At 43.0% G+C, this 27,527-nt stretch overlaps 1 protein-coding gene across 1 annotated transcript; it reads right to left on the reverse strand.

The window, feature by feature from the left end:
• Positions 1–909: 909 nt before the first annotated feature.
• On the reverse strand, positions 910–27,439 carry LOC137434777 (E3 ubiquitin-protein ligase TRIM71-like). Its single transcript, XM_078785112.1, has 7 exons — positions 27,428–27,439; positions 27,088–27,255; positions 24,776–24,910; positions 15,728–15,996; positions 13,690–13,888; positions 13,265–13,543; positions 910–3,082 (listed from the first exon to the last, which is right to left on the reverse strand). The coding sequence occupies exons 1-7, from the start codon at positions 27,437–27,439 to the stop codon at positions 2,378–2,380; spliced, it is 1,767 nt and encodes a 588-aa protein (XP_078641238.1). The 3' UTR covers positions 910–2,377.
• Positions 27,440–27,527: the final 88 nt, after the last annotated feature.

The raw sequence follows: 27,527 nt of genomic DNA on the forward strand, positions 1-27,527 counted from the left end.
GAGTTTGCTTTTGTATCAATCATGTATCCTCCCCTACTCTTATTTGTCAAAGTCTCCCTCTATGTTGTCCTTAAACTCTGCCATTGGAGTTCTCTCCCCCTCCACTGTTCCTTTTGTTTGGTTGTATCCTGATCCATTCTGTGTTCTCGCTCTACCATGAAGCACGACATTACACAAAAAGGAAGTTATAATAGTGTGGTATTAAAAAAAAAAGTTCCAATTTGAGCTTAATAGCAAGGGGCTTGTGAAGTTATAACCACCATATTCACTTGTGCAACAACAACAACAAACCACTCCCTTTATTTCAACCACTTTAGATGGTTGTTCCAAGCACAAAAGATGATTGGCCAAACTTCCTCTTGAAGAATTGGTAATCGAGCAAAACTACTTCAGGCAAAGGCCTTTGCACCTCATTGATCCGTCAGGGGTGTAGTTGATCTATCAAGAGCCTCCGATCAGGGCTTTTGGTGTCATTGATATGGTCTAGTCCAGCTTGGCACAAACTTACCTGGGATGGGCAAGTCTAAGTGGCTTCTCACAATTCAACCAAAAGACTTTTGCCCTCACCAATCTCCAGCCTTCGTGTTTCGCACAGGCTACTTTGAGGCTTTTCAATCACGTTTCTCACCCTAAAATATGGCGAATCCTGCTTTGGCTTCACATCCGAGTTTACCATCACCCTCAAAAAAACATTACTTGCACTTCTACACGAACTTCCCCTCCTAATTTCCAACGGCACAGAAATCGTGCATTCCTGGCATCGTCGCGTGGCCACATCACCCACCCTCAGTGCTGCAACATTCAACAGCAATTGTTACAACCAGCAAAAGCAATTTGCCATTGCACCAACTTGAACAATAGCAACAGGCAAATTTCAAAAAACGTTTATTCTCTTTGAAAGGGAAACAAACAACAATTGCACAAACTGCTTTGGAAATAGATTAGAAATCTCAACCAGAGCGATGGGGCGAGGGGAAAAAAACAACAAAATAACTTGAAAACTTCAAACAATGCTTCTAAAAGCAACCCTTTAAAGACAACCCCCGAGATGCAAACAAAATGGCAAGGTTGTTCCTGCGGTACAATTTTAGTCTCGACTGCAGAAAATAGCCATTTAAGGAATCAACGGGAGAATTTCCTTCGAGATTAAAACTATCTTAATAAATGAGCACAGAATGTGCACAGACATTGTTTTGGACATCGTACAAAAACAGGATGTGCACATTTTCCAAGAGAAAACTATTGCATTGGTCTGTAAACAAAAGAAAAAGTAAAGAAAACAAAACATTCATAGTCTTCAAAGTTGCAAAACAAATATTAAAACTATCATATACAAAATGGTTGGGTCTTCGACCTTGGCATATTTAGATGGTGAAACCATGGCAAAGTTTTGCTTTTGCGTGCAGTGCTAGTGTGGTTTAAAAGAAAAATCAAACAACGCGCAGAGCAGAGAACGCAAGCAATTTGATATCCGTTATGGGGAGAGGAAACAAAGATGCACAACTGCTCAAAGCAAGTTAAAGACGAAATGGCAATAGGAGGGTGCATGGGGGGTAGTGGGATTTTGTGGGATTTCATCGTGGGGATTTCCTTTTTATGCCGCCAGGCAGAGTTACCCTTAAAACAGCCGATCCATGAACGACAGTGGTAGCATTTTGCAACCTACACAAAACAGGCAATATGTTAAAAAAAAACAAAAAAAACCCTTTCACTCTTCGAATGGGAAATCTTTCAAATCGCTTGATTCTTTGGCAACAAATACCAACTAAAGCACCAATGGAAATGTTACCGAGGTAGCCTTCGCAGCATATGCAAAAGTTGTTCATGCTGCAATGTGGGATCGGTTCGGAGCCACAAAATTAAATTGCCAGCCGTAACTTAGCGGTTTATGGAGTCAGACTTAACTTGCATGTAAAACGACAAACATTCACAAACTGGGCCCAAAAATAGATAGTCAATCACACTTAGCATTTCCAAAATAAGTACCCGACATGTTAAAAACTAGGCTAAAGAAACAAACATTGAAAAAAAAGATATCACCTTTAAACTTGCACTTTAATGTTAGCTATTTGAGAAAACAAAGTCCTAAAAACTAGAGAAGGTGTAAAAAACAAACCAACAACAAACCTTTTTCCAAAACGATTTAAGAGGTAGACATTGGCTTCGGATGACCTGTGTTTAAGAACACATTTGGTCCGGCATTAAAGAGGATCACCAAGAATAACTGATAGTGGAGAACCAAACATTGTAGAGAAAGCGCAAACAGTGCCAAGAGATTCCCTGAGGTTCAAATGGAAGGGGGACGAAATAGCACACTTATATTGACGATGGAGAAAGGTGTTCAACCAACGGCATTATCAATTTTTGGCAACCAAAATTAAAATACAAGGATACGATTATGGCCAAAATCTACGACAACAACTTGACCACTTGGGGCAACTGCAATACCCGATGGACGATCCATTTGGCCGGGGCAACCAAACTGGCAGATAAAGACGCCAGAAGGCCAGAAGACCTGAATACGGTTATTTCGAGAATCCGCCACCAAAATACGGCCCTCCGCATCAACAGCCACACCTTGTGGCCGCAAGAATAGGCCTGGCATGGAACCTTCAGAGCCCACATAGTGCACAGTCTGACATCGATCCCTTACTACGTATAGTCGATGAGTGTTGAAATCTGTTACGAACAGCGCGCCATTGGAATCGAAAGTAACGCCTCGCGGAGAATCAAAGTGAATCCAGAAAGGTGCATCCAAGCAATACTTGTTGAGAAACACACCATCGGGCCGAAATATCTGCACCCGATGGTTGCGGGTATCAGACACCGCAATTACACCGGTACCTGGACAAGCTGCAACATCCCAAGGATAGCAAAAATGACCATTGTTGCTGCCACGCTCCCCAAAAGCCAGGACGAAGTGTCCACGTGGAGAGAAGATCTGCACACGGTGGTTGTCCTTGTCCGCTATTATTATTCGATTATCTTCGTCACAAGCCACACCTGCAGGTCTATCAAACTGGCCATGTCGACTTCCTCCGGTGCCAAACATAAACAGGAATATTCCATTGGATTTAAACACCTGCAAATGGAACCAAAGCAATAAGTCAACATTACCGTACTTGGCTGAAGGGTTCTTTACTGCAGAAGAAATGTATACATGACTGTTGGGGTGGAATTTTTTTCCTTGGTTAACTACATACAAGGGGCAATCGAAAAGCTCCACAAATGAACTCACAATTGGCCGAGAAAGACTTACATTGTACACAAATGGAGGCTACTTGTAGTTGCTACTAACACTTGCCAAAAAAAAAAATGTTGTTAAAAGGAAACTTTCAAATGCGATACAATGAACAAGGTTCTTCCACAAACAATATGTTGCTCTACCCTGCAGGTAAGAGTTATTGTCATCTCAGCAAGAGGCCAAGACCCACGGTTTGCTCCATTACTCATCACAAGCAAATAGGTACATTCTGGCCTCACCACATCCACCCTTTCCTCCAGGATCACACCTGGTTACTCTCCCCCAAGTTTGAGCTGGATATCTAGTTTTATCATACTTTTTCTCATCCGCGGAAAAGAGTCCATGTGTCAATCTTGTGCTCTTACCTCCTGTCTTCCAAGACGATCATTCACCTCAATATGCCAACTCTAACACCAAACCACTTTCTCATACCAAAGCAAGCAGAGATCATTTTAAACATTTTTGTCCAAGTGTTTCTCCTCTGGCCAATCTGGCAAACTGTGCAGTAAGAGCACCTCCATGAACATAACATCCAAAATCACCCATTACCAGTAAATCTAGGTGTCACAATAATTCTGCCAATGAGCAAATTTCAGTTTGCCTCAAAATAAGTGAAAACTGTTTTCTCACCAATGTCAGAGAAGCACACCTGGGAGTATGGGTGTGGTTCTTTAAAGGATTTTTAAGCACGAGTGCACACAAAGCACCAGATGGTACAGTGCAATATTGGTTTTTTTGACATCAGTTGCAATGTTTAAAGCTAATTTCACCAAATCTCATCTGCACTCATTCATTCCTATTTTTCCCACCTGTGGAACCAACTTCTATATTCGCTTCGATCTTATTCTTCCATCCAGATGTTAAAGACAGCTGTTCATCACAATATTAGATCTTCCACCATCCATAACCAGGATAATTTGGACCCCCATTAAAACACCACTATCTATTGATTGATTGATCAATAAATCAAAATTAGCATTTATAGCCAAATCACTTGGTCACTGTCATGTCCAAATATCAGCTTCCTCGCTCAAAAGGTGCCCGAGATATTGCCCAGATGAGAAAATAGTGATGAATAATGAAAATAAATAAATGATAATTAAATTATTAATCAATTGTCTAATAGCATAGCTAAACCACCACCATTTCATCTGAATCTAACTTTAAAAAATAATCGAACAATTAAATAATTAATCGATTAATTAATAAAGCAAAAATACCATTTACAGCCAAATCACTTGGTCATTGCCATGTCTAAATATCAGCTTCCTAACTCAAAAGGTGCACAAGATATTGTCCAGATGAGAAAGAAAATATATGTGATTACTAAATCGATATTAAGTAATTAACAAATTAATTGATTAATCAAAAAACCAAAAATACTGTTTTGCCAAAGAACGTGCTCACTATTACGCCGAAATTTCAGCTTCTCAGCTCAAAGAATGGCTCAGATATCGCCCGGACAAACAACAACACAAGACAAGTACAGATACAAAGTACACCGCCCCCATGCCAAATAAATAAACATCCTCTAGAGGGGAATTGCTGGGACGCCTTCGGCACCTGGTAATCCCACCATGCAGTGCATAGAGATGGTATAGGGAGGGAGAGGTGTACAATAATTGATTGTGATATTAAAATGAATATATAATAATCGTAAAATACTTAATTTCTTAATCAATTGGCTAATATCGTACCTAAACCACCAGTTTCATCCGAATCTGTAACTTTTTGAAAACGAATTAAATAATTAATCAAAAATTTAATAATAGATTGATTAATCAATACATCCAAAATATCCTTTATAGCCACATCACTTGGTCATTGCCGTGTTGAAATATCAGCTTCCTAACTCAAAAGATGCCCGAGATAATGCCTAGAGGAGAAAGGAAATAAATAAGTAGTTAATTAATCGCTAATAATTAATTAATTGATTAATCAAAAAAAATACTGTTTTTGCCAAAGCACGTGCTCACTATTGTGCTGAAATTTCAGCTTCCGAGCTCAAAGGATGGCTGAGATATCGCCCGGACAAACAAGAAAACAAACAAGAAACTAGAGTGAAAACTGAGTACTCCCTTTCAGCACATGTCATCGGTGGGTCCCCTTCGGTGTCTGGCAATGACGTCATGCAGCGCCTGGAGATGGAATAGGAAAGGAGCGGTGTACAATGCAAATACTGGAATAGCTGGAGTAGCCTTTCACCAATTACATTAATGGTACATGTTGGGTTTTGAGCCTGGTGTTGGCTTAGCTGTTAGGGTGCCGGGATGGGATCCTAGGATCCTGGGTTCGAATCCCGGTCGATCGCTGAACGCCAGGGGGGTTCACTCAGCCTGTCATCCTTTCAAGGTCGGCAAATTGAGTACCAGTTCACTGGTAAATCCGTGTTTGTAGTAAGAGGCGACTGACAGGGTTGGCGGTAGGAAGGGCATCCGGCCATTAAACTGCTTCAAAAACGGGACCATGGTGCCCAAAAAGGCTAACCGCTGCTCTGCGGGGAAAAATGGCCTCGAAAGGTGGTTCTACATGTTGAGTTTTTTTTTTTAATGGCAGAAAGTATAGTAACTGTACCATGTACAAATAGCTTGCCAATCCAGGCAAAGAATAAAAGGGAAAATTGCAGGAATGAAAAGATAAAATTTCTTTGTGTTGGCCAGATGGTGAAACAAAAAGTTTTCCTCGATAGGAATTACAATTTCAACTAGAGGGAAGTTGATGGCACACCACCGCAAATCCCCACACTTCCCCACCTAAAGCCAAGTTGAAATATGGCATAAGGTTCCACCAGGATTGACCAAATATCAAATTTGAGTAAAAAAAAAAAATTGTTTTGATCCCTGTGACTACAGTCCCCACCCCCTGGGGGCATGAACCAGGGGTCAAATGCAAAATAAAAAAAACATTACATATTTCATGCGTCTTCCAAGGTTGATTGCATATACAAAGCTTCATTTAAAAATGTGCCGTAAGTGCATTTTTCAGTATTTGACCATTTGACACCACCCCAGCGAGCGGGGCCAAAATGGCACTACTGATGCACCTTCTTGACATGTGATAACTACCAAATCGTTTAGGAGATAGCATGAGCCAGACAGACAGATACAGACAGGACAGACGCAATTAAAATATATTCCTCCCCCCTCCTTTCCCCTCCCCCCAATCTTTTTTTAAAAAGCATGGGGGATAAAAATAGAATTCAAAATAAATAAACTAGTCGATAAGTTTCAGCATACAACAAGCAAAGATAACTAGATATTAACAATCACAAAGCAATCGCCAGGGGTAAGCCTCCCCCAAACAGAAGAGGCTTACCCCTTGTGATTGCCTGAGACTTACCCTTGGCCTGTGATTCAATGATGGTCATATTTGTTTTGGACCACCATATGAACTCGACCTTCAACATTTAGGGACGGAGTGTAAATAAAGAAAATGTGTCCCCATCTACAATCTATCCATGCAACTAAACGTGAAAAATCAGACGAAGATTATTGAAGTAATCAGCAAAAGTTTGTTAATTGTAAATTGCTCTCTCTCATGCACAGATTTATCCCATCTCGTCTTCAGTTGTCATACCCTTCCTCCCATCCATGGTACACGGAATCTTGTGGTGAGGCTGTTGCCCAGAAACAACTTGCCTTCGTCTCCTGGAAAGCAAATCCAACGGAAGGAAATCTCATTTCCTTTCACAAAGCCCGAAACAAGTGTGTGTCCACCCTCAGGAGAGCCAGGAAACAATATCTCTCCGTTCTCAAGACCGAACTCTCTTATCTGTCTCCCTCTTCCAAATCCTGGTGGCGTCTGGTCAAATCCGTTTCTGGTGTTTGTTCCCCCTCCATCCCCTCCCTTACCTCATACGGCTACACAGCTGACTCCGCACGTGAAAAAGCTGAATGCCTCAACTCTGCGTTTGCCTCTAAATCTTGTGTCCCAAACCCACCCCTCTCTGTACCCACCATACCCAGTCGTACCCTGCTGCTCCTGGACTCCGTGTCCTTTCCTCCTGACAAGGTGGAAAAGTTTGTGAACCCTCGACACCGATTCTGCAACTGGACCAGACGGCATCAGCCCACGGGTCCTAAAATCCTGTTCTTCCGCTCTTTCACTCCCTCTCTGTTCTCTTCACCCTCTCTTTTGCTCAAGGTCAACTGCCATCTGCTTGGAAATCAGCCAACATCACCGCTTTACACAGAAAAGGTGCAAAAACAGATCCAAGCAACTACAGACCAATAAGCCTTCTCCCAATTATCAGTAAAGTCATGGAATCCATCATTGCTTCGGATATGAAATCTTTCCTCTTCTCCAATGGCTTGATCTCTTATCATCAATTTGGTTTCAGACCAGGTCACTCTACTCTGGACATGCTGCTTCTGCTGTCAACAATGGATGGAGGTCCTCAATGCCAAACAGGAAATTAGAGCCGTCTCCCTCGACATATCGCATGCCTTCGATATGGTCTGGCACCCCGCTCTGCTCACCAAACTCTCCTCCTTTGGTATCCATGGAAATCTCCACGCATGCCTGGCGGACTTCCTCTCTAGCCGTAGTCAACGTGTGGCCCTGAATGGGTTTCTCTCATCTCCTCTTCCCGTTCAGGCTGGAGTCCCCCAAGGCAGTGTTCTGGGCCCTGTGCTTTTTCTGGTCTTCATCAATGATCTCTCTGACTCTCTTGAAAATCCTCTCTATCTCTTTGCTGATGACTCCACTCTCTGCCGCTCCATTCCTCATCCCTCAGATCGGCAGTCTGCAGCCTCCTCACTCTGCAGACCTGGATAAAATCACAGACTGGGCAAACAAGTGGAACATGTCTTTCAATCCTGACAAATCTCACACTCTTACGATGTCTCTCCGAAAAGACCGACTCGACAACCCTCCCATCTACTTTCTGAATAATCCTCTCCAAGAAGTTCTGTCACTCAAGCTTTTGGGTCTCACTATCTGCCATGATCTTTCCTGGGAAAACCACATTTCCAAGCTGGCCTCCAAAGCCAGTCGCCGACTGGGCATCCTCCGTCATGCGAAGTCCTTCCTTGGCACACCTGAGCTCCTTACCACATACAAGGCTTTCATCCGCAGCTCAATGGAATACTGCTCTCCCCTATGGGCTGGTGCCGCTGCCTCACACCTAGCTCATCTTCACGCTGTTGAAACCAAAGTGTTCAGAATCATTGGAATCTCCTGCGATGACGCCATCTCCGAGGGCCTTTCACTTACTCACTGCAGGCAGGTTGGTAGTCTTTCCGTCTTCTACCGACTCCTCTCCGGCCTTGCTCCCCCAGCTCTCTGTCCCCAAAATATTCCTACACGTCGCACAAGATCTGCCTGCAACCCTCATGTTTAAATTGCCAAAATAAACTCTGCTCACCTTCACTCCTTCAATCCTCTTTTCTCCCGCCTCTGGAACAAACTCCCTTACTAGTGTAGCAGCATAGCAAACCTGTTGTGCATTTTGTGATACAAGCACCAAATTTGGCACAAATGTACATTTAATATGTTGCGAACATTTTCAGATATTGGGCCACTTGAAATTCCGTAATTTTTTTTTTCAATTTTTTTCAAATTTCGTAATTTCAAATTTTTAGGGTGACACCGTCACAATTTCGGTCTTCGAGGCCGGCCGATATAGTGGGGCGGCTTAGCCCAAATATTCAAAAGAATTGTGCATTTTGTGATACAAGCACCAAATTTGGCACAAATGTACATGAATATGTTGCGAACATTGTGTGGTCAGCAATGAAGACGAGAGTCTGAATTACATGTATGCAAAAGACCTTGTGAACCAGTGAAGCAAATACACGGGTAAGCATGAATTAAATCTCGGGCATGATATAATTTCCATGATGTTTACCTCTACACTCAATGGTGGAAGGAGGTAATGTTTTGATCCCAGCTTGTCTGTATGTCTGTTTGTCTGTTAGTCCACAAAATTCCAGACAAAGCTTGTAGTAGTGGTAGTTGTAGTGGTAGTGGTGATAACAGAAATTATTATATAGAACTGAACTTATATTATTATTATATGCAGAAAATAACTTCATTTCTATATGCCCTGCAGTGGACAGGTTAATTGGTTTATGCACTGAAGGGGTCACCCTGGTGTGCACTGCTGTGTTCTACCTCACTGAGTTGTTCAGGTATGATGTACTCAGCACAAGCTTCCGGTCGGCCCGGAGGTGGGGGTGCGCCCTGTCACGGAACGTAAAAACAAACGGCCTGCCGGGGCCGCCCAAAAGTCGGGCGTGAGGGGCGCGTCCACTAATGGAACGCCTCTCGCTTCCCAGATCGAGGGCCACGTGGTCAGGAGAACCTCGTCCCTTCCGGTCACACTTTGCCTATCGGCCGGCCTCGAAGACCGAAATTGTGACGGTGTCACCCGAAAAATGTGAAATTACGAAATTTAAAAAAATTTGAAAAAAAAAATTACGGAATTTCAAGTGGCCCAATATCTGAAAATGTTCACAACATATTAATGTACATTTGTGCCAAATTTGGTGCTTGTATCACAAAATGCACAATTCTTTTGAATATTTGGGCTAAGCCGCCCCACTATACTCTTCAATCCCACTCCTCCCTCCAGGTCTTTAAAACAGCTGTTCACCACCATCTCTTATCTTCCCCAATCCAAATCCTTGATCTTTTCTACCCCCACTAATTTCACCCCAAATCCACTTTTTTGAAATACCAACTTCTTTCCTGGAAGTCCTTGGTGTCCTTGCGTTTTATACCTATCCTGCCTCCCCACAAGCCCTCTCCCTCCCACACATCTCCGGATGTCCCTGCTCTCAAATGTTGTGTTTGTGTGCTTCCTCCCCTTCTCTCCCCATCTTGTCTAACGCTCCCCTTTTTATATACTTTGTTTACTTGCTTGATTTGTTTGTTTGATAAATGTTAGCTCTTTCATGAGCCTTGATTCTGTATACCAAAAAAAGAAAAAAAAGCTGTCACCTCACCACATGCTTTACCACTTGCCATCACCTTCGTCTTTCCTTTTTTTTTTTTTTTTTTGTATACTGAATCGAGGCTCGTGAAAGAGGTAACATTTATTTCACAAACAAATCAACCAGACAAACAAAATATACAAAAAGAGGGAGCGGAAGACAAGATGTGGAGAGAAGGGGAAGGGTATTCACCTTCAGACCTTTCGTCTCCATACATTCCTTCCACTTGTTCATCTTTTCCTTCAGTCCATCCATACTTTCCGCAATCAACACGAGATCATCTGCATACAACAACTCCCACGGTAAACCCTCCTTTACGTTCTGAGCCAGCACCTCCATCACAGCTACAAATAGTAGTGGACTTAGTACCGACCCCTGATGCACTCCCACCTTCACCTCAAACTCACCACTGTTCCCGTCCTTCGTCCTTGCAGCTGTGCGCACTCTTTTGTACATTGCCATCACTACTCTGATCAACCATTCCTCCACTCCTAACTTCCTCAAAGCCCATGTCAATACTTCACGAGGAACCCTATCGAATGCTTTCTCCAGATCAACAAACCCAAGAAACAACTTCTTCCTCTTCTCCATGTACTTCTCCTGCAACTGCCTCACAATAAAGAGCGCGTCTGTCGTTCCTCTTCCTAGCATAAATCCAAACTGCATTTCGTCGATCTTCATCTTCTTCCTTATCCTCCCCTCCAACACCCTTTCCAATACCTTCATTCCATGCTCCAATAACTTTATTGCTCGGTACGAGCCACACTCCAGAGGGTCACCTTTCCCCTTGTATAGAGGGACGAGGGTACTCGGTTCCCAATCCACTGGAATGCGGCCTTCTTTCACCACCAGATTACAGATCTCTGTCATTCTCTTCACACCCCAACTTCCTGCTGCCTTCAACATATCTCCCACAACTCCCATCGGCCCTCCCGCTTTTCTACTCTTCATTGCTTTTATCACTTCCTCAACTTCCTTCTCAGTTATCTTCTCTGCTGGTCCCAAAACTGGGTTACTCTCTATGTTGCCATCCCATTCATTCTCTGTATTCAACAGCATTTCCATATATCTTTTCCATCTTCCTTTAATTCCATCTCGGTCCACAACGATTTGCCCCACTTCATCCTTCAAGCAACTCACCCCCATCACATCACACCTCTCTTTCGCTATCTGCTTTGCAATCCTGAATATCCCTCTGACCCTCTTCCGAATCCAAGCTTTCTCCGAACATTTTCCTACATGCCTCCTGCGCCTTTGCTACCTTTCTTTGCAGCCTTCTTGGCTGCCTTATAACTTTCATGCTCTGCTTTTTCTGCTCCCTTACCCTTCGCCTTCTGCCACTCCTTGAACTTCCTCTTCTCGTCAATCCTCTTTCCAACTTCCTCATCCCACCACCATGTTTCCGAGTGCCTCGGTGGTCCTTTTGTCCATCCACATACCTCACCAACGGCTCCCAACAGACTATCTTTCATTGACATCCAATCACTTTCAAGCTCAACCACATCATCCTCTACCCTACTCAGCCTCTCTTTTAATGCCTCCCTTACTGTCACCTCTTTCAACCTCCACACCTTCATTCTCGGTTGGTACTTCACAGGCCGAGCTCTCCTCGCACTTTTCACCCTTATGTCGCAGACAACGAAGTGGTGCTGTGAAACAGCCTCCTCCCCTGGGATCACCTTTGTGTCCCGGAGGTGCCCCCTATCTCGCCTACGCATCAGCAGGTAGTCAACGGTTGTCGTCGACCCACCTGACGTGCATGTAACAAGCTTATTATCCTCTTTCTGGAACTGAGTATTACAAATCAACAAATCAGCTCCATCAGCAAACTCCAAAAATCCTTTCACCTTCTCCATTTCTCACACCATATCCATAAACCCCATGAACTCCCTCAGTCCATACTCCTTCCCACATGTCCATTTAGATCTCCTCCTACCACAACAACTTCCTCATCTTTCACGTTTTCCATCAGCTTCTCTATCGCACACCACAAGTTGTCCTTCTCTTCATCGCTCCGACCAACCTGCGGAGCATATCCTGAGATGACGTTCACCAAGAGCTTTCCAATCATCATTTTCACCATCAACCTATCACTCTCTAGTCACACTCACCACACTGTCTACAAACTCCTCAGAAAACAGGACACCAACACCATTCACACCCTCCGGGCACCCTTGCCACACAAACTTGTATTTCTGACCCTGCCTACCCTTCAACATTCTCACACCACTTCCCTTCCATCTCATCTCTTGCACACAACATATGTCCACTCTTCTTCTGATCAATACTTCCACCACTTCTCCTGATCTCCCTGTCATTGTCCCTACATTCCATGTCCCAAACCTCAGAAACCGATCTCCACTTCGGGCTGTACCCTGCCCATATGTAGTTGTAATCGTCATGGTTCCCTTTTTGAGGCAATGTTTTTATGGCCGGATGCACTTCCTGACGCCAACCCTCTTAGTCGCCTTTACGACACGCAGGGATACGGTGTACCTATTCTAACCCGGGTACACACCAGGATTATACATAATGGCATTATACATAATGTAGTAAAATGTTAAAATGTGCAAAAGTATTCATAGACTTGAATTGCCTGGAAGAGAAGCGGAGGATACAATGAATAAAAGCTGACAAGGCTATTTTATTGACAATTTTAATAGTTTAGCTTCACCAAAGAAGCCTAATCTTCATAAAGGCAATAGGAAATGCTGCAGTTTAGAATACATTTGGCCCTCTCAGGTCAGTCTACTCTTGGCCCCTATTCTGGCCAACACTGCCACACAACCAGCTTCTCTTGAGTCTAGATGGGATGATGCACTTGTCGTCCTTTCTTTTCATGGCATCTTTAAGTCCTTAGACAGACAAGGGTGAAAACATAACCTCCATCTACCTTCGGTGGCGGGGGTAATAATTAACCTAATTTTTCTTTCAGTGGAAGAACTCATGAGCTTCAACAAGGTTACACAATGAAGGTGTTTGCAATTACAGAAGGATTAAACTGGATGAAAGGGTTAAAAGTCTTCCAAAATTATTTTGGCCACAAAGTTTATGACAAGGTAATCACAGGCCAGCACACGCTCACCTGAATGCGGTTGTTGCTACGATCTGCAACGATGATGCGTCCATCATAGTCGATACAGATTCCCCATGGACGGCACAGCTTGCCTTCAGCATCCCCTTCACCGCCAAAGATCATCGATGGGAACATAATTCCACGGTAGTTGCGTTCTTCACGGACAGACACCGAGAAAGGGCTACCGACAAGTGGCTTGTTGGGACGAAGCATCACCGTCACTCGATGTATTCCCTCAACTCGTGGCCAGTAGCGCACACTGTATGTCCCATCAGATTTGTCAGTTACCTTCATGGGGATTAAAGGTGATGGATAGAGGTGGAACTTTAGAAACTTCAACTCTGTTGTGGCATTCAGCATTTAAAAACAACACAACAGCAATAATAAATTTTTTTTTAAACGAACTCAAAGCTGCACAAAATACCAAAACTCACTTGAACTAGACACAGGGTGCCGCTAGGTTCTGTCACTGTAACCGAAAGGCTGTCACTCCCCGAATTGTGCACCTCCCCACCATGGTCATTCACAGTCACATTGAACATAGCTTGGATGCCACGTACTGCATTCTTTATGCCCAAACCGTTCACCACCGACAGCAGAGCACATGCTCCACTGCTCACTCGACCCATAAAGCTGAATAAGAGTGAGGAGGTGGAGGAGGAGAACAGGGAATTTAAAACACCATTGAACCTTATTATAATAACACCACACAAATCAGGTTGAAGTACAATGCCGTAATTATTTACATTTTATGTGCCTGTTTGACTGTTTCTACATGGAGAAACACACCCGAAGGGATAGATTTCCACATCGTGTATTCAATTTGCATATTGTTCCATAGTCTTTCAATATACAATGCCTGACTATGTAATGCATAAGCTGCATCGATCTCGCAGTTTAAAAATCAGTATAAAACAAAAACTAAAACCAAGGATAGTTTACACTAAGCTCCGGGTCAGTGGGTGATAAAACATTTTTAATTATTTATATCTACTATGGCGACGAGCTGGGAGGAAGAACTGGCCGAGAGCAAACGGTTGATGCCCATGTTATGCGTCACAGCACTGACTAGGCTCTGTACACTTGTTTTGTTGCTCAAACACCTTAATCTTCAAATTGTTACACATTACGCACCCTTAATCTCAAAAGCATGGTTCTTTCAAACATGGAAAACAGGGATGAAACTACGACCGCAGTTATTTTTAAAAAGTGCTAAAACATTCCCACACAACAATGAAACAGATGGAAGTCTTTCTAAAAGTCAAAAGGCCAATAGAAGCAGCAGTGTTGAAAATAAATAAATAAATATTTGTTGTTCCTACAGTTCGATTGTTCTCATTATCTTGCCGTGTTGTCCGGCCCAGCTCCATTTCACCTTTTCATCGAGACCAGTATGGCATCAAATTTAGTTTTCTGACCCACTCGTTTCTCTTGTCTGCAGTTCTGTCAATGAAGGAATCTTCCCAAAGCTATCCTCTTTAATCTTCTGAAACCACATTTCACTGACTCATAATTGGAGTTTCACTTTAATTGTAAACTGCCAGACAAAGGCAGTTTCACTTGGTTATTTATTTAATTTGCCATATGCTACGCTCTCCTACTGTAGTAGATCTTCACTTGCAAATGATACTTATCAATTGCCATCATTTCCCCAGAAGTAAATTCGAATGTTGCTATCAATTATGCAATGTTAAAATTTAAATTTTTGCGTATAGGTAAAAACATCGACTCAAAATTTAGCTCTTCCATATAATTTGGTGCTTTTCAGCACCATTTGAGATCAAAATTCACAAAATAGAAAAAAAATAAACCAACACAAAACTATTGCGAATTTCACAAAATTAAAGGCATAATACAGCACCGACATAATATGGGCATAGTGTCAGCTACCTCCAAATAAATAGACGTCATGCATAGCATGATACTTGCAAAATCCAACCCCCCCCCCCCGCCCCCGCCCAAAAGAGTTGCCATGGATACATCAAGTTGTCCATTTCATCAAAATTAAAATTGGCAATATTCAAAACTCAGGTCAATTAAATTAAAATTAATGACTTTCAGATGAAAATTGATATTACAAGTTTAACGTTGAGTTGACCTTTGACCTTTTGACCTCAAAAATAATTGGTTTCCCAATTCAGTGCCTCGATATGCAAATGCTGTTCAATTTCCAAGTAAATTAGATGAAAAAATGACAATTGTAGACATTCGACTTCAAAATGATCTTTGACCTCAATCAATAGGCTTCTTCCTTATAAACAACTACCATCTGGTGAAGTTTAATGAAGATCGGTTTTAAATTTTGACCTGTAAGCAATTGACAGAATAACGCACAAAACCAACCGATATACTTGAAAAATGTTCGATTTTGCAAGTAATAAATGATTTTAAAACCCTAATTCCTACCACTAGGAACTATGTACATGACTACAATGATAAATGCTGGTTTTGCACATCATTGGAAATCCTCACCGGAGAGCATTGGAGAGCGCACTATCAGGTGCGGTAAAAGAAACACGGTCATCCTCACATGGCACGAGCCGACCCAAACGATCAAGAGCCTTCAGCTCACGAACTTGGTTCAACATGTGCTTCCTGGCCTCGAGGAGGTCAACGTCCGAAGACTGAGCGATGAGGCGCTGTGTGGCCAATGTCACGGCTTCTAAACGAGTCAAGTGTTGTTTCAATTCTGCGCACTGTTCTCTTAGGGCAGCAATTTTCATCTGCCGAATCTTTTCTACCTGACCAGTGAAAAGATTTACAGAAAACATGGATGCTAAAAATGAAACATTTGGGAAAAATATTTTAAAGAATCCAGCAGGTAAGCAAACAAGACATTTCAACTCTACCTTATCTGGCATGCAGAGCAAAACGAGTTGTATGTGAGTGAGTTAGTGAGACCAGATACAAGCATGACCGAGATTGTTGCCCAAAATTGTTTTGATTTTTTTAATTTGCATCTTTTTAACAATTCTACAAAAGTGCCTAGTAACCCATTCAAGCTAGAGACAGAGTGCATACACCTTAGTCAGCATACTAGATTACAGGAAGTGGTGAGGCACCATCTTCAGTTTGAGAAACAAAAGGTTAACATTGATTCCCAAGGTAGAATGAAATAAAGTTGATAATCTTCTTCCTCACGTCACTATACTTTTCCCAGCCACTGAAAAAACCTTCAGATCGGTAGGGCAATTTTGACAACATCCCCACTTCTCCACAATGGCTCTGCAGCATCCAACCCCAGTCCTGAGGTGTTTGGGACAGCCAGTTGGGCCATGTCTTGCTGCTTACTTTTGGCAGGGACTCCTCGGGGTCAGGTGAGAGCTTGTCGAGGTCTCATTTGCAGGTGCGTTGACCAAGAGTGGCTAAAGAGTGGATTCAATATATGCAACTTTTAGTTGAATGAAATAGAGGTGAAAGACCATAGAGGTTGTATAAGAATGGACCGGCAGGATAAACACACATTATCTGATTCATCCAACCTTCTAGGTCTCATTAGAGTTCTATTCTTAGCAGAGTGATTGGTTATCAGATTGGGGCTTCAAAAGCAGGGTGGTTGCTGTTCCTCAAATCAATGATGTACCTCGAATCTGGACAATGATGGTGTCGGTGCCTCAAATAGAAAAAGTTGGGAGATAATTGCCAAGGATCCCAAGGAGGCTTTTGAAGAAGAGCATGCAAGTTATCACTGGCACTCTGGTCAAATACAAATTGTCTTCCCCAACTACAAGTACAATTGACCAATCCAAACACCTTCAAGTGCACAGAAGACGATGCATGACGAGGGTGAAAAAGTTACAACACAACCTCCTCCACCTCTTACCCCACCCCCCAAAAATTGTCTACCAGAGGAGGGCAGCCTGATGAGTGGGCCTGAAAGAAAAGGCAGATTGTGGAAGACAAACTCACCATTTTCTGTATTGGAAGTAGAAGACCTCTTCAGAGAACCCAAAAGGGAAGGGCAGTACAGTCTATGCTTGTTCGAGCTTGGATTGTACGACAGATTAATTTACGTAACATCAATTGGTTTGTATCAACATCTATACAGTACACAAATATACTTAACCAGCCCAGGTTCACCCTTGTACATCTAATGACATTTACTAGACTAGGGCATGCCCGTACTATATATATATCTAAAATTATATCCCCCCCCTCTATTTACATGAAATGGTTTGGTCCAAAGCGAACGGCTTGCGAGTACGGTGACAATCCCCCCCCTCTATTTACATGAAATGGTTTGGTCCAAAGCGAACGGCTTGCGAGTACGGTGTTTTTTATCGGACCCGTGGAATTATAGATAGTAGTTTTAATTAGTTTTAAAACATAGTTTAACGCCAACATAGTTTGCCGACGGGAAATAAATGAATACGCTCTCAAATGTGCCATCCGAGGCAGAGTCTGTTCGCCACGTTCGGCACACGTGATAGCTCGCTGCTCTCTGATTGGTTGAATCGTTTTTTGGACATAGCTCGGTAACTACTTCTGCGATTAATTTAAAACCTTGAAAAGGCACATCCTCGGGTCCCCAGCAATATACCTGGCAAGTTTCAAGTATATCGGACCGGTAGTTGTCGAGAAACAGCGGTCACAGACAAACATACAAACAAACATACACACAGAGATTAGTGGAATTATAGATAGATAACTCGGTGATAGGCAAGCCGTGCAGGAAAGAGGTGCGTAAGCGGTGAGTACCTTGTCTGCTCACTCACAATGTAAAAAAATGAAAATTAGCTGAGCTACTGCAAAAAACAGATGTCTAAATCGATAGCCACAGCATCAACAGATTATAGGAAGAAAGTAGTTGAGGGTCAAATGTATTTAAACCTCATGGCCACTTCCTAGAAACACCCAAAAAAAAAATCCCACATTTGTAACACCGAACACGCACAAAATAAATGTTAACATTTGTTCATAGATTGAGAAAACAAAACAAATTCCACAAAGTTCGAATCTCGGCTACTTGAGTACAGTAACCAGTCTCACAATATTGATGCAACCAATTAAATATATAATTAATGATAAAAGTAAGAGAATAATTATTTGGATGAATGATAAGGAATTGGTAAATCAAAAATAGAATAATAAAAGTGAATTCCAGCACAACATTTGTGGAAGAATAATTAAATCACACATTTGAACAAAGCTAGATGCAATATATAGTTTATATCAATTATATTCTGCATTTGCACAAGTTGGCAAACCGACTCATACCACTTGGGAATTCGAAAGAAATTTGGAACAGGTTTCTGGCACTTAACTGCATTTTAAAAACAGAATTGAGGAGAAAAAAAAAATCAGGAAGGTGGCGGCCCAGTTCTGAGCCACCACTGGCTGCCCAGTTCTGAGCCACCACTGGCTGCCAAAGGGAGTAAATTATCAAGGAAACAGCAACCTTTCATCTCTGCCTGTACAGTGGGCTACAAAACATCTCACGAAGGCATCTGGCACACAATGACTAATCTTGCAAAGACCAACATGGGTTCTTCAAAGTCCATTAATGAATGCCAGCCTAAAAATAAACAGTTCAAAATTTAGAATCTAAACTGCATGAAGAACAAGTAGAGTTGCGAAAAACTCACCGGTACCAAAAGCTTAGGTTATGTATTTGCTGCATAATGTCTGCAAAAATAAAATAAATATGAAATTAAAGGGCCACATATCCTTTAGAACAGACGAATTGCATATATGGTGATAAACATAAATCAAAACCCACTCATTTATGTGTAATAATGGGTGGGTGCATGTCAGTGAGAGTGTGTGCAAGGGGAGGGGGGGGGGGGGTGCATGCCAGTGAGAGTGTGTGTGCATGGGTGGGTGCATGTCAGTGAGTGTGTGTGTGCATGTCTGAGTGTGTGTACATGGGTGGGTGCATGTCAGTGAGAGTGTGTGCACATGGGTGAGTGCATGTCAGTGTATGTGTGTGTATGGGTAGGTGCGTGCCGGTGTGTGCATGGGGGGGGGGGGGGGTGCGTGTCTGAGTGTGTGCATGGATGGGTGCGTGTCAGTGCGTGGGTGCGTGTCAGAGCGTGTGTGCACGTGCATGCCAGCGGATGTGGGTGCGTGTCCTCCACAACTCCAAAACCACGATAGGTTTAAACCTCTATAGCTATAAAAGTCCTAAATTTAATTCTTCACTCATCAGGTCATTGGTCACAATCAGATGTACAACATTTAAGATTTTTTAGATAAAGATTTCAATTGACCCAATAATGAATGGAATACAACTCCACCTTCATCTATAAACACCAGGGTGTGGAGTTGATGACATGTGCCAAGTTTCAATTAAATTTTTTTGTTACGCAGTTTCAGAGAAAATGTCCAAATTTTTTTTTTTTTTTTTTGTATACAAGATCGGGGCTCTTGAAAGGGATAAAAATTAATCACACAAAAAGTCAAACCGACACACAAAACACAAAATAAGGGGAGCGGTAGCCAAGATGGGGAGAGGAGGAAGGACACAAACACAACATTTGAAAACAGCAACATCAAGAGATCTGTGGGAGGGAGAGGGCTTGGGGGGAGGAGGGAGAGGTATAAAACATATGGACACAGCAAGGACTTCCAGGAAAGAAGTTGGAATTTCAAAAGAGTATCTGGGGTGAAAATTAGCAGGGGTAGAAAAGATCAAGGTTTTGGATGGGGGAAGATGGATGGTGGTGAACAGCTGTTTTAAAGACCTGGAGGGAGGAGTGGGATTGAAGTGACTGGGGGAGTTTGTTCCAGAGGTGGGAGAAAAGGGGAATGAAAGAGTGAAGGTGAGCAGAGAGCCTAGATTTTGGCAGTTTAACCATAAGAGGGTTGCTGGCAGATCTTGTGCGACCTGTAGGAATATTTGGGGGACAGAGCACAGAGAGAGCTGGGGGAGCAAGGCCGGAGAGGAGTCAGTACAAGACAGAAAGACCACCAAACTGCCTGCGGTGAGTGAGTGAAAGGCCCTCGGAGTTACCTTCATCGCAGGAGATTCCAATGATGCTGAAAGCTTTGGTTTTAACAGCGTGAAGCCAAGCAAGGTGTGAGGCAAGAACACCGGCCCAGAGAGGGGGGGGGGGGGGGGGACAGTATTCCATTGAGCTGCGGATAAAAGCCTTGTATGTGGTGAGGAGCTCAGGTGTGCCAAGGAAGGACTTCACACGACGGAGGATACCCAGGCGGCGACTGGCTTTGGAGGCCAGCTTGGAAATTTGGTTTTCCCAAGAGAGATCATGGCAGATAGTGAAACCCAAAAGCTTGAGCAACATAACTTCTTGGAGAGGATTGTTGAGAAAGTGGATGGGTGGGTTTTCCAGTCAGCCTTTTCGGAGAGACATAGTAAGAGTGAGATTTGTCAGGATTGAAAGACATGTTCCACTTGTTTGACCAGTCTGATTTTTTTCCCCAGGTCTGCAGAGTGAGGAGGCTGCAGACTGCCGATCTGAGGGATGAGGAATGGAGCGGCAGAGAATGGAGTCATCAGCAAAGAGATAGAGAGGATTTTCCAGTCGGAGAGATCATTGATGAATACCATAAATAGCACAGGGCCCAGAAAACGACCTTGGGGAACTCCAGCCAGAACAGGAAGGGGAGATGAGAGAAATCCATTCAGGGCAACACGTTGACTACGACCAGAGAGGAAGTCCACAAGCCATGCGAGGAGATTTCCATGGATACCAGAGGAGGAGAGTTTGGCGAGCAGAGCTGGGTGACGGACCGTATCGAAGGCATGTGATATGTCAAGGGAGACATCTGATTTCCTGTTTGGCATCGAGTACCTCCATCCATTGTTGAGACAGCAGAAGCAACATGTTCAGAGTAGAATGACCTGGTCTGAATCCAAATTGATGATCGGAGATCAAGCCATTGGAGAAGAGGAAAGATTTCATATCCGAAGCAATGATGGATTCCATGACTTTGCTGATAATTGGGAGCACGCTGATTGGTCTGTAGTTGCAAGCATCTGTCTTTGCACCTTTTTGTGTAAAGTGGTCATGTTTGCCGATTTCCAAGATGCTGGCAGATGACGTTGAGCAAAAGAGGGTAAATAGAACAGAGAGAGGGTGAGATAGAGCGGCAGAGCAGGATTTTAGGACCCGTGGGCTGATGCCTTCTGGTCCAGTTGCAGAATCAGAGTCGAGGTTTAACAAAAACTTCTCCACCTTGTCACGAGAGAAGGACACAGAGTCCAGGAGCAGGTTGGTTCGACTGGGTAAGGTGGGGACAGAGAGAGATGGGTTTGGGACAAGATTTTGAGGCAAACATAGAGTTGAGAGTTGAGGCATTCGGCTTTGTCACATGCGGTGTCAACTGTGTAGCCATTTGAGGTAAGGGAGGGGACGGAAGGGGAACAAAACAGAAACGGATTTGACCAGATGCCACCAGGATTTGGAGGCAGGAGACAGGTTTGAGAGTTCATTCTTGAGTGTGGAGAGATAGTGCTTCCTGGCTCTCCTGAGGGTAGACACACACCTGTTCTGAGCTTGGTGGAAGGAACTGAGATTGCCTTCAGTTGGATTTGCCTTCCAAGAGGCAAAGGCAAGTTGTTTCATGGCAACTGCCTCACCACAAGACTCAGTGTACCATGGACGGGAGGAAGGGTAAGACAACTGAAGACGAGATGGGATAAGTCTGTGCATGAGAGAGAGCAGTTTGCTTTGTAAGAATTCCCAGGAAGAATTGATGTCAGAGGCAGTAGAGACGGGAGACCAGTCCAGATGAATGATGGCTCCTTGCAGACTGTGCCAGTCAGCCTGAGTGAAATGCCAGACTCATCAGTGCTGAGGAGGCTCTCTGAGAATGGCCAAAATATAGCTCCTTTAATCCAATATATTTAATCCAAAAATCCTTTAATCCAATATAGCTGCCACACCATGACCTATGACATCAGGATTAATAAACTACTGTATTATGCGTGGGAAGTCCCTCCTATGGTTAAAGGTTTGCATCAATCGACCAAGCAGTTGCAGATAAATCAAATTTTAAAGCAAAAATATACCCAGACTCACACACACATTAAAATAGTCTTGCATCCCCTTTGGGGTGAGAGAAACCAAACAAGCAACACAAAAGCCACGGTGAGAAGGGAAGGGAGGGGGAAGGAAAGGGAATGGAGTGGGAGGGAGGGAGAGGAGGGAGGGTGGAGGGGGGAGGGGGGGAGAGAAATGAGGGAAGAGAGAAGGGAGGGTGGAGAGGAAAAAGGAGAGTGAGGGAGGGGGGTGAGCAGGGGTGGGGGAGCAAGCAGGGGGAGGAGCAGGATGAGAGAGAAAGGGAGGGTGGAGCGAGGAAGCGGGAGTGACAATATCACACAAAAATGTCAATGAAAAAAATTAATAAAAGGCAGCTCTGTCTACTGTAATGCCATGGCTTGCAAAAGCAACCTGAAGTGTTCACCAAGTGTTGGTTCACCTCATTAATCATATTAAAAAAGGGTGTTATAACACACCCAAACTTCCCCAACCTTGTGACCAATTAAGTACACAAGCATTTCTCACTTCATTTGTAGAACCCTCGCCAAACGGCTTAAGCACTCCAGCAAGCACTACAACAAAATGTGTGATAAGGAACAGCTGGCTTGGCAAGCGATAGCAAGCAGATTGCTTCAGGTTGAAATGGCCGAGGAAATTTAAAAACAGATAATTTCAAGCAGCAAATGTGGAAACCACTGAGAGCAGACCAATTCAAAAAAGGTGTTATAACACACACAACCTTCCCCGGCCTTGACTAAAAGCAAAAAAGGTGTCTACTGCAACGCTATAGCTTGCAAAAGCAGCCTGAATAGCGTTCACAAATTGCTAGATTATAGTAAATTTTGTCAGATGTCACTCCAGATTTGGAGATTTAGTCTACAGCATCCAATCCTCATATCCGAATCCAGATATTGATATGCTTGAATTATGTAATGATAATTATCAATCGTGTTTCCAAGGCAAGGAACGTTTGAGTGGGCCGAAACAAAATGGCGGCTTGAGAACCCAGCAAGGTGCAGTGGGTTGACCAAGATGGTGGGCCACCATATTGGTAAGCCACCACGTCGGGGGGGGGGGGGGGGGGGTGGGTGGGGGGGGGGGTCGTCTTTTATGAGCACCTCGTTAATAATCTTCAAACAGGGTGTTATAACACACCTAAACACACCCAGTTTTAAGCCTTGCAATCTGTTGGAGATCCAGGTGTATGTATGCAAAGTTTGGAGCTGCTAGGTTTCATGGATTTGGAGTTATGGAGGAGATAGACAGACGGACGGACACTGCCTTTTATTATTATAGACAGGCAAAATTACCCGTCATTGCCGGCTAACAATGGGTCGCTTCCTGATGGGAATATTATATATGCAATGTGGATTCTTTATCTAGAGGGAATTTTAAAAACAGATCGCAAGTACCACTTGAGCAAAGGCATAGGAAAAATGATGCTCGGGCGAGATGTCAAATTGCCACCCCTCTAACTTCACACAAGTCTTTAAATTCTGTGTGTGTGGCTGTGCGTATGGCTGTGCGTGTGGCTGTGCGTGTGGCTGTGCGGTGGCCGTGCGGTGGCCGTGCGGTGGCCGTGCGGTGGCCGTGCGGTGGCCGTGCATCCGCAGCGAGTCCGCAGCGAGTCCGCAGCGAGTCCGCAGCGAGTGTGCTGTGTCCATGTCAGGGCTGTAACCTTTTTACCATTTGAGCTTTGTCAAATTTTCACCAAAGCTTTATTATGAGAATATGGAGAAGGTAAATCAAGAATGTTGTCAAAAGGTCAACATCACATAAAAATCATCAATTTCATGATTGACCTGAAATTTTATCATTTGCATATTGGATCAATTCATTTGTTCACCAATCAAAAGCTGGAAGTAGATTGTTTTTTTCAGATCTAAAGCTCAAAGGTCAAGGCTGTATAAAATCAATTTTCATTTTGTATTCTCTTTTTTAAACCATTTGTTATTTTGAGCATACGGAGGAAGAAAAAGTCTTAATACAAACGGACGCGGACGGGCTTTGAATTTTCAGATTCTTTCTGGTTTAGCAATTGCAACTGGAGTTATGGAGCAGACAGACACTGCCTTTTATTATTATCGATGTAAATATAGATATAGATATATCTACCTTCCCCAGCAAATATATAAATATAATATATAAATATATTCACAATAATATATAAATATATAAAAATATAAACTTCTGGACGGCAAAAGTAGAAGGTAGATCAAAACTCAAAACACCTGTAATCAATTACTTTGAACTTGTATAGGAGAAACTACACTTACAAACATAATTGATTTGGTTCCAACTTATCCTCAAGTAGATTTAATAAGTCCACGAGCTGGCAAAGCACATTGCATTCCACGATAATTAGATGTTCAATGTGACAAAACATGACAAGAAGAAGTTGGTTTACAATATCAAACTTGGAACTATATCGAAAGACTGCACTCTTGCCCCCCCCACCCCCCCCCCCAAAAAAAACAAAAAACTTGTACGCACACAATAATGTTGAGCCCAAGCTATTATTTTCAATCAAACTTCATGACAGGCGCTTCAATATGGATCTTTCCAACTATTTCACCTTCTGTAGCAGCACAACCTCACGTTCCTCCAAAGCCTTCTTGTGCTGAAAGGTGATGACTTTCACTTCAGAGTAGGTCACCTGCATCCTCTTGTCCACCTGGGTTGTAGCGGCTCCGACGTTCTCAATGCCACGCTGATGGTTATAGGGGAAAGCAATGCAGCATTGGGTTAAACATCGAGCAGCTGAACCATTCGTAAACAAGATCATTGAATGCAGAGCCTTTCCGGGGTATATAGATGACAGTAGATCTGAAAACCAAAGTGTGCTCGCTGAAACTGACAAAGCACCATGTTCCTTTGGGCCAATGGGAGGCCATCAAGTCAGCCAATATATTCACAGGTGCCCATCATGAAAACTACATTAGTTATAGTTTGTATATAGTAAACGCTAGCCTTTCCAGTTCCAAAATTTGGTTAGGGTCCTTCACATCAACAGACTTTAGAGATGCACAGTAAAAGCCCTTCTTTTATGCGAGTTTGAGTCACACAGTTTCAGCTTTACACAGAACTTTGTCTACCATTCTGTTTTTACACATGCCTGGTCTCGCTTTTAAGTGGTATTCTTCCTCTGGTAAGTATACTTCTTTTGCCGTGATGTCATGTGAGCTTGGTGGTGCTGCTGCTGTGCAGGTGGAAACATACAGCGTATACTCTACTCTACTCTACGTCAACACTGCACTCCATGGAATCGTAAAAATCCCTTGGTTTTCGGTTATTATTGTCCCTTAGTGATTTGTAAGCATGGCTCCCAAAAGGAAAACTGTTACTGGTGAAACAAGTGAAAAAAACAAAAACAAGAAACATTGAGGACAGTGATGTCTGACACAAAGTGGAGGTTTTGGAAAAGCCTGGTCGAGGCAACAGTGCAGCATCACCAGGCAAACATTATGGCGTCAGGTCCAGTATCTGCAAATTAAATGTGCAGAAAACACAGGGGGTAGTGAATGCCCTGGTTTTAGGCCACGTACGAGGGCAATTCCTGTAAACTGCTCCACAGTGCATGACGTGCGAGTTTATAGGAAAGAGGACCAAGTCCGGAACTTAACCCCTTTTTTCTATAGGCCATTGGTCTTATTTTATGCTGATTTGGTTTGTGGGAGTTTCCAGGAATATAACCCACCCTCTCCCCACATTACCCCCATGCAGAACTACAAAGGTTTACTGTACTGAACGTGCAGATTCGTCATCTGGAATCACCTTACTAATGCTTCAGGAATGGCTCAAGGAAGAAAATAAATAAACCCAATGAACAAACCACGACCAAAGTTGTCATCAAATTGTCTAGGTGATCCCTTTGACATTTTGCAGATCACCATTTATTATTTTGTACATTTATTAGTCCCCGACCTGAAGGGGACCATAGGTTTGCTCTCTGTCCATCCATCCCACCTATTATCTTTGCACTTTTTTTCAATACCCGTTAACATGTCCAACTGAAACTTGGTGCATGTGTTTATTTTGACAAGTTACAGAACAAGTTGGAGTTTTGGGATGTTTGGCCAACTTCCTCCCTCCCCCCCCCCCCCCCACCACAGAGGTATGAACGTGGAAAGTTTTTTTTTTTTTTTTTTTTTTTTTTTTTTAACTTAGAAAACATCACATTATCCATTGGTCAGTTTTCAGTTGCCCTGACCTCTCCCCTCCCTCCCTCCCCCCCCCACCCCACCGGCTTTACAGCTGGCCCGACCACCCCAAATGAGGCAGCACAGCTCAGCAGGCCACATGTCTGTGTGTTAGTCCATGGCCCAGTGCAATTGGAATGATCCCAAGTATATAACTGATGAATTATATATGCTCATAAGCCATATGCGTTTTCGCTTCATGTATGCACATCGGGTTAATTTTTTATTTTTTTTGGGCACCAGACGCAGCATTATACGTGCACATCCACATCCCCAAATAAAGGGGGATATGTTTTCTGACATTGAACTGACACGTATTACAAAGCTATTCTTGCTGTTGTTTTAAATGATATTTAATTGCTCTGCAAAGGTGTGAGGGTGTGACAATTATTATTATTATTTTTGGTAAAGACATTTGAAAGCAAGGTATAGATTACAAGAGATTGTCACCAACTTTAACATAGTACACAAAGTACAAACTTAGGGTTTAAATTGGGAAAGAAAACTATGGTGAAATTAGACAACTTTGATGAACTTTGTCATCTGTTAGGATTAGATCAAATGACAATTAACCGTTGGTGACGCATTCATGTTGGTCGATAGATTTTCGTAAGCAGATTACAATAGCCTCTCCCATTTCTTCAGGAACAGGTGACGCCAACTAACAATTTGATGCAGTTAAAATTACCAGCAGTGCCTGGCGGCCTCGATGAGCTTCTCCCAAGAGCTGCATTATAGTTGTCCGTGCACTCGTCACTGCATCCTGCAGGTAACTTGCGTCATGGCCTGCATGAGATCCAATGGTGCACTTTCTGCACATGGGAACAGCACACGTCTCACAGAAAAGCCGCACCACCTGAAAAAAAAAAAAATCAATAAGGAAGATCCAACGCAAAGAAAATCAATGAACAAACTGACAGTATCGATAATATAAATAGTTATTGTCTATCATTGAAATGACGTTACGAAGGTGTTTGCAAGGTTTGAACTTTTTCAAAGCAAAAGCACCACTTCCAGAGCATTCCAACCAAGGGATGCATCGTGGTCATATGATCACAAACATTTGAATATCAATTTTCTTTTAATCAAGCTGAAGGAAGATGTCAAATAAAGTCAAAGTTGCCGAGA

The sequence above is a fragment of the Myxine glutinosa genome, chromosome 9 (genome assembly GCF_964187855.1).
Source record: "Myxine glutinosa chromosome 9, kmMyxGlut1.1, whole genome shotgun sequence".
Taxonomy (NCBI): Eukaryota; Metazoa; Chordata; class Myxini; order Myxiniformes; family Myxinidae; genus Myxine; species Myxine glutinosa.

Excerpts from the sequence above, each read along its gene's own strand:
- LOC137434777 (XM_078785112.1), bottom strand. Across the intron at positions 24,911-27,087 it reads GAGGCCGCCAGGCACTGCTG|CGTGGCATTGAGAACGTCGG; the intron begins GTAATTTTAACT and ends TATAACCATCAG. Across the intron at positions 3,083-13,264 it reads GTAGCAACAACCGCATTCAG|GTGTTTAAATCCAATGGAAT; the intron begins GTGAGCGTGTGC and ends TTCCATTTGCAG.